Source organism: Panthera uncia, chromosome D2 (assembly GCF_023721935.1).
Source record: "Panthera uncia isolate 11264 chromosome D2, Puncia_PCG_1.0, whole genome shotgun sequence".
Classification (NCBI taxonomy): domain Eukaryota; kingdom Metazoa; phylum Chordata; class Mammalia; order Carnivora; family Felidae; genus Panthera; species Panthera uncia.
The window spans coordinates 46517459-46525369 of NC_064818.1; the positions used below are offsets into that span (position 1 = coordinate 46517459).

The 7911-nt window shown below is 42.9% G+C and overlaps 1 protein-coding gene across 1 annotated transcript; it reads right to left on the bottom strand.

Annotated features, from left to right (window-relative positions):
* Nucleotides 1-1969: 1969 nt before the first annotated feature.
* LOC125933351 (olfactory receptor 6C75-like) lies at nt 1970-2938 on the bottom strand. The gene has a single exon (XM_049646358.1). It carries the CDS (start codon nt 2936-2938, stop codon nt 1970-1972), a length of 969 nt encoding a protein of 322 aa, XP_049502315.1.
* Nucleotides 2939-7911: the final 4973 nt, after the last annotated feature.

Sequence of the window (7911 nt, forward strand, 5' to 3'; positions counted from 1 at the left end):
ACTTGACTCTTTGGAAGAAATAATAGAAATATGAAATAAGTGCTCCCTTTCTCTGATAAAGATAAGCTTTCAGATAAGAATCAGTCATAATTATACATTATGATTCTGAAAGACTGGAGATAGAATACATAATTTAGGCAACAGGAGCATTGGTAAGCTGTTGGCTGTGTGGTTATTCCTTTCCTTAGAGAATGCTCTAAGCCTGAGATCAGTTCTGTTACTCTCCAGCATGGGATTGATACATGCATATGTAGTTAAGCTAAGAGCCAAGAACAGCATTTAAGAGCATATGTGATTCAAACCATATATATTCAAAGGTGGAGGTTACTATGCCCCTTATTTCCTTGGACTAAGCATGGAGGGAATGTGGACCCAAGCATTGGTACTATTTCTGTCATTTCCTTCATAACCACAATGTAATATTGAAACTTATATCATTTTAATTATCTAAGTGCCCTTTGTAAACACTAATACTTGCTGAGCCATGTTTATGACTAGAGAAGAGAGAAATTACTAAATTTATGACATTTCAACCACATGGCTTCTTTCAGAGGGAAGAATCAAAATTCAGCAAAGGATTTTGCAATTAATACATTGTCATCGAGGGGCGCCTGGGTGGCGCAGTCGGTTAAGCGTCCGACTTCAGCCAGGTCACGATCTCGCGGTCCCTGAGTTCGAGCCCCGCGTCAGGCTCTGGGCTGATGGCTCGGAGCCTGGAGCCTGTTTCCGATTCTGTGTCTCCCTCTCTCTCTCTGCCCCTCCCCCGTTCATGCTCTGTCTCTCTCTGTCCCAAAAATAAATAAAAAACGTTGGAAAAAAAAAATTAAAAAAAAAATACATTGTCATCGAAATGTGGAATATTTGCGAGAAGATTGTTATGCATATCAAGGTAAAGTGTGGACTTCCTTTTATTAATATGAAATTTATTGTCAAGTTGGTTTCCATACAATACCCAGTGGTCATCCCAACAGGTGCCCTCCTCAATGCCCATCACCCACTTTCCCCTCCTTCCCCGCCCCCCCCCCCATCAACCCTCAGTTTATTCTCAGTTTTTAAGAGTCTCTTATGGTTTGCCTCCTTCCCTCTCTGTAACTTTTTTTCCCCCTTCCCCTCCCCTATGGTCTTCTGTTAAGTTTCTCAGGATCCACATAAGAGTGAAAACATATGGTATCTGTCTTCTTCTGTATGACTTATTTCACTTAGCATAACACTCTCCAGTTCCCTCCACATTGCTACAAAAAGACTTCCAAAAAAAGATTTTGTGTGTGTTTGTATGTGTGTGTGTGTGTGTGTGTGTGTGATTTGATGAGTTTATTTCTTATACAATCTTCACCACAACTGTAGCTCCCTTCTGTCACAACAGAGCACTATTAAATACCATTGACCACATCCCTTGTGTTGTATCTTTCATTCCCTTGAACTATTCATTCCATAACTATATCACCCACTCCCCTGCCCCCATTTGCCCATTCCCCACCCCCTCCCTTCTGGCAACCATCAATTTGTTCTCCATATTTATGAGTCTGTTAATACTTTTTGTTTACTTATATGTTTGTTGAGATTTCACATATAAGTGAAATCATGGTGTTTGCTTTCTCCACTTCTGTCACTTAGCATGATTCCCCCTAGCTTTATCCACGTTGTTACAATGGCAGAATCTCATCCTTTTTTGTGGTTGAGTCATATTCCATTACACACATAAAATCACACCTTTATCCATTCACCTTTCGATGGACACTTGGGTTGCTCCCATACCTTGGCTATTATAAATAATGCTGTAATAAACAGGGGTGTGAGCTCAACAATGTTTTTAACTTTGTTGTAATTTAACAGATTTCCATTTTGCTCGGGATGAGCAGAAATCAAGTGTGGTTGCCAGAATGCTACACTAGGACCCTGTGGACTGCTACATTGGCCAGAATGAAGACAAATGTTTTTCTGAACCATTCCACTCCAAGGCCATGTGATTTTATTTTTGTCTTGATATTTTCATTCTGCACATTGTCTCTCTCAGAGCCTGGTGGACCTGCTTATTCCGCAGAGTGTAGATGACAGGGTTCAACAGTGGGGTCACCACCGTATGCACAAGAGCAGCCTCCCTGTTGGAGTCCAGCCTGTTCCTTTGCTTTGGTTTCACGTATATAAAGACACAGCTGCTGTATATCAGGGAGAGGACTATGAAGTGAGAGGAACAGGTGGAGAAAGCTTTCTGTCGCTCCTTGGCTGATGGGAGTCGCACAACTGTGACTACTATGTTGCTGTATGCAATGATGGTTATGATAAGGGATGTCAAAATGATAAACAAAGCAATGACAAAGGCCAACATTTCAACAAACCTGGTATTAGAACAGGAGAGATGAATCAGGGAACCAAGATCACAGAAGAAGTGGGGGATGACATTGGGGCCACAGAACGATAACTGGGAAACCTTTACTATCAGACCAGTGATGAGAAGGAAGGCCAAAACACAGCAGGCAGTGACCAAGAGGAAGCAAGTCTTGAGGTTCATGATGGTTGGGTAATGCAGAGGCTTGCAAATGGCCGTGTACCGATCCACAGACATCACTGTTATGAGGAAGAAACCTGTGGCTCCGAGGTATACATACACAAAGGCTTGTATGAAACAGGCAAGAAAGGAAATGGTTTGCCGGCCTAAAAGAAAGATGACCAGCAACTTAGGAATAACAGCACTTATGAAACAACTCTCAAAGAAGGAGAAAATGCTGAGGAAAAAGTACATAGGTGTCTGGAGCCGGGAGTCAGCACAGGTGATGGTGACTATGACAACATTGCCTGTAATGGATGCCAGGTAGGCCAGCAGGTGCACCAGGAAGAGGACCTTTCCCAGGTGTTGGATGGCAGGAAACCCCTCCAAGGTGAATTCTTGGACGGTGGTCCCGTTCCCCATTTCCATGGGCATCTCTTTCCACAGCATCATCCCTGCTGGTCTTAACCCACAATAAAGACATAAAGGAGGGCAAAGGTTTTAGCGGAGCACATGATTAAGTTATTTGCCTATCCTGGAAGGTGGCTAGGCAGATAGCAAAGTGGTTTACTCAGCTGGTTCTTGAATCAGAAGGACCTGAATTCATTACTAGTTCAACACTGAGTTCTAACCCCTGAGAGATGGGTTATCTTTGGAAAGGTAGTTAACCGTTATGAACCTCACTTTCACCCTCAGTAAAATGAAGATGACAGGATCTGCTTGTTCATGTTCTTGTGAGAATAAGTAAGATAAAGCATGTAGCTCACTTGCCATATGATGCCAATGTTTCTATGTGTTCTCAATGTCTAATTGTAATGTGATGGTCATTATTATTATGCTGAATAGAACATCATCAGTAGGCAATATTGTTGAAATTTTTTAGTTATAAAACACTTTACTGTTTTTAACAACATTATTTATTTGTAGTAAACATAGCAGTTATGTTAGTAATATTCACTTTGAGCGTCTCTTTTAATATGTAACACATTCTAAGGTCCAAGCTATCATCATCATCATTTGTTGAGGACCTATACTTGTTCTGTGCTGGTCACTGAAATTCACTATTTCTATTACTCTTCACAGTAATGAAGAGCCTCTTCTAAAGAAGCAGAAATGGAGGCTTAGAGAGATCCAGAGAGCTTAGGTCATTTCGCTGGGACTTTAGCCACAATGTCCAAATCCAGAGTACCTGCTTTTTCTAAATGCAGTGACAAAATATTTTAAAATAGAAACAAATCTATAGTTGATGATCTCTCAACCTTAAGTGCAAGATTAGCTTTACTTATCTTGTTTCTCTCCCAGGTTAGTATTACTGATGAGTTACTGACCTGCAGATTGACATGGGGTCAGAGACAATCTACTTTAGCACTAGCAGTTTGTAGAAGAGACTGGAGACCAGAGATGTTTTGGGCTTCTCAACATCATGACATGAACTGTGAATGCAGGATTTACCACCCACCCCCAGAGTTCATGCTGGGTTGTGAGGGCCGTGGGAGTGACAATAGTTCACAGGATTAATGCACTTAGGAGCATATGCTGGCAACCTATATTCACTCTTGCATGAAAGCTCAGTGAACATTCTTCTCTTTTCAGTCCTCCCAATCAGTGACATCTCTCATGATGGTGTTTGGCTGTAGCATCTCAATTTAAGCTAAAGTTTGGCAGTGTGGAATGTGTCACTCTCACTCACTCTCACTAACTCAAGGTGCGCCTGCTTCTTCCAGTTGACCCCAGAAAGTCCACCATGTCACCATGGTCCCTGAGGCTGTCACACACAGGAGTCACCACATGGTGGGCAGGGCTACCTCCTCTAGCTGCCATTGTGTCTCAAGAAAGCAAAGGCTTGCTGTGGGATGAGGGGAAAGGAGAGAAGTAAATGCATTTGTCATAGCTTGTTGTCCCAAAGTGGGGTGAATATGCATCTCATTGGCCAGTGTTCCAGCTGATAAAGCCTTGTTTGTATAGCCCAGAATGTTTCCTACCACAGCAAGGCTACATGGAAGCCTTGCTCACTGAACCCCCAGAAAGGCGCAGACAGACTAAAACAACCACATTTCGCTGCCCCCAGTTCTGGGCTAGAGCTGGACTCTCGGACTACTTAGGGTTCTGCTGAAAGGTCTGGCTCTGCTCCCCCAAGTGGGTAAAAGCCCACCTAACATGCAACATTGCCGTCCACCTGCTATACCAGTTAATGGGAGTAGGCAGCTGCTTCTTATTTCAGCCCTGGGTGCTGCTGAGACAGGGGTCCTTCTGCTGCAGCACTCCATGGTCATGGGCACACCTGCTCCAAGACACCTTCTACTGCACTGTGCTTCTCCATCATATCCTCACCTGTCTGTGTGAAATGCATCCTTCATTTCCTGCATCAACAGTGAGAAACAGCTGACATGCACGTTTGAAGTCCCTCTGATATTTTTGCCACAGGACTGTTTGGTCAGCAGCAGGATGGACCCAGCCAGTGAGCAGAGAGTCCAGGTCCCCAAACCTCATTAGATCCTGAAGAGACAGAGACAGAGACAGAAAGTAAAGGCATGATTGGTGTACTGGGGACAGCTAATTGGTCACTGTTGAAAATAAAGTTTACTGGCTCTACCCTCATATTTATCTTTCCATTGTCAATGGTGACGTTGACTCCCAGATGTCCACTGTTCTCTGCCAATTTTTTCAAGGAAATTATATGACAATTTCCCAAGGGTTTCTAAAACCCCAAGTTGAATGTTGCTACTAATTTGAGGTAAAAGTCCACACTACAATTTTCTCCGTGTGGTGTATGCACTGAGGCCAGAGCATAGTTGTTACAAGAATAGATTTTTGGTGAGAAAGAGCTTGATTACACCTGGCTTTCATGAGGCTTTGGGGAGGATACTGGGGAAGGCACCTCTCTTCGTCAATCATTCTCCATGCTTCCACCAACATTATGATTCTCTTCATTACATATTTTCATATGAAGAATATTTTTGTTCTCCCCGATCTCCTTGTAAAAGAAAGCACACAATTTTTTTCCTCTTTAGGGAAGAAAAGGAAGACCTGTGGTTTCTGTAACATCTCTAATCTGGTAGACCCCTCTCTCCTTAAAAAAAATCTGGGAAGTGAATTCCCAGATTCTTGCTAGATGCACATGAAGAAGAGATGTGAGTCTGAGGGTGGAGAAGCTTTATCCATAGGAAGCACCTGCTTGGAAAGCAGCTTCTTCTCCTGGGTTGGGCTGTTGGTGTCAGGAGTGACCTGTTTTTCTGTGGTCTCTGGCCTTCATTGAAATCCAGAGAAGTGGACTAAACTCTCAAAGTGTATTTGAATGCTACCCTGAGGCATATGGTCGATGGAAATTTGTTGTGCCTGAATCTGCCCTCATCATTGTGATCCTACCAGGTCAAGGCAAATATTATAGCAACGTTCAGGAATGTCAACTAGGTCCCACTCTCCCATAAATAGACAAAATCATTTTTATAACATCTGTCCATCTATACACTCTGCTTTAAATCCAGGCAAATCTCTGACCTCATGGTCATATTCTCAGTTGGCCATGAGGAAAAATAAAGAATAATGGGAGATGAGTTACAGAAGCTGGAACGATATGAGACTATACATCCTCGTATTCAGATAAAGTCTCATTGGCAGAGGTTTTAATTTTATCCAGAGTGAGCTTCATGGTGCAAAATTCCTCTCACTCCTAATCGAGCCCCAACGCCAACACGACTATGGGAAGGTGGGAGGAAAGGGGCTGGTATGTGATTTGATAGAAAGGTTTACAAATGGCATACTCAAGGAAATGGACTGAACTAACTATGTAACATAAGGGACAGTGAGCTGCCATCAAGGAATGTTTCATATTCTCTTCATCTAGTGCCCGTTTTCTGAATAGTGCCTTCATGGCTCTCCAAAACCTACAATTTCTTTATGTTTTTAAATTATACCTTGAGATCTTATTTATCTTGGACATTTTCCAGCATTCCTTGTGCTTTGAGGATTTAGTTATCCAGTTAGAGTAAGGAAAGGGATGAACCTAGAGAATGATTGAGTTGAATTATGTGGGTGGGGTAGAAACAGGTGGAAATTGCTATCTATAAATCTCAGCAGTGAACCTACTTTGTAGGGTTCTGGATCTTCCACTTCTATAACTCTCCTGGTAAGATTTCTTCTACTTGTCCCACATCTGATGTGTGGATGCTCCAGGTGTTGGGGACAACCGTTGGTTCTAGGTGGTGCTTTTAGCACAAGATTCCTAAGTATCTTTATCTCTGTACCTTTCCAGAATGAGATGTGAATGTTATGTTTTGGAAGGTTAACATTTTACACAAAGTATGGAAGAGCCCTCCATAACCTCCTCCCCACTGCAAAAGCAAACTCCTTTGAAATGGGGGGGGGGCAAAGTTCACATTTCTAAGTTCACACCTTTTCCAATTACACTCTTAGAGCTTATTACATGAAATAGTTTTGCTGTTAATGGAGGGGAACTACTTAGAGGAGAAGATGAACAGTGTGCAATGGAGAGAAAACTAATTTATATAATCAATCCCCTTTTATGAAATGGGATTTTTTGGCTGGGCTTAAAACATCATCTGATCAATTAGTATTGTATTGGTTGGTGTTATAAAGTCAGGGTCCAAGATTCCTAAGATTCAGTAAACCAGACTGATCTCTTTTCACACATTTGCCTCTGGGGATGTAAGGGTGATCAGAACCTTTATATAGATACTGGTTTGGGAAAGTGTTCTCACGACTGACCACACAATCAAATTCTGTGTTCTTATCCAGCACTTATCACTGCTTGGAGACAGAGGTCCTAAGAAGAGTTCTCAGGAACCAGAGGAGATAAATTGGAATTCGTCAGCCCCCCAATATGACTGGACTGCTGAGCCTTGGGTGGAGGTATCTATCATCATCTTCCTTAGTTGGGAGGTCAGGCGACTCACAGAGCAGGGCAGGACAGTGGCCAGTGCGGGCATAGTGGGGAAGCCCACGCTCAGATTGACTGAGAGGATACTGCCAGGGTGACATGTGCTGCATCCTCAGAAGGCTGGCTTCTGCCGGCAGTGTGCCTCACCTTGGTGCATCATGTCTGCTACTGGGGAAAGATACATCCAGCCAAAAATAGAGGAGCTGGGTGAGCTCAGCTCTGCTTTCTCCTCATGCCCATCTTAGTTTGACTCTTTGTCTTGAAAAGAATGGAAATCCTATCAATCATGGCTAGCGAGGGGTTTTCTTTCACAAGTAGCATCTCATTCATTAAAATCCTGAATCAGGTGTCACAATAGGCCTGGTCCTATGGACACTGAAGGTGGAGAGTGATTCTACATTCAGACAGCTCTCGGAACTTCATTCAGCATTGGGTGTAGGGATCCTCTTTCCACTGCTTTTCCATTTTCCTTCTAGCCTCAGTCTTCATGTCTGCACCTTAATGGGCTTCTACTAAATAGTGTCCTCTA

Excerpts from the sequence above, each read along its gene's own strand:
- LOC125933351 (XM_049646358.1), bottom strand. The coding sequence starts at position 2,938 with ATGATGCTGTGGAAAGAGATGCCCATGGAAATGGGGAACGGGACCACC.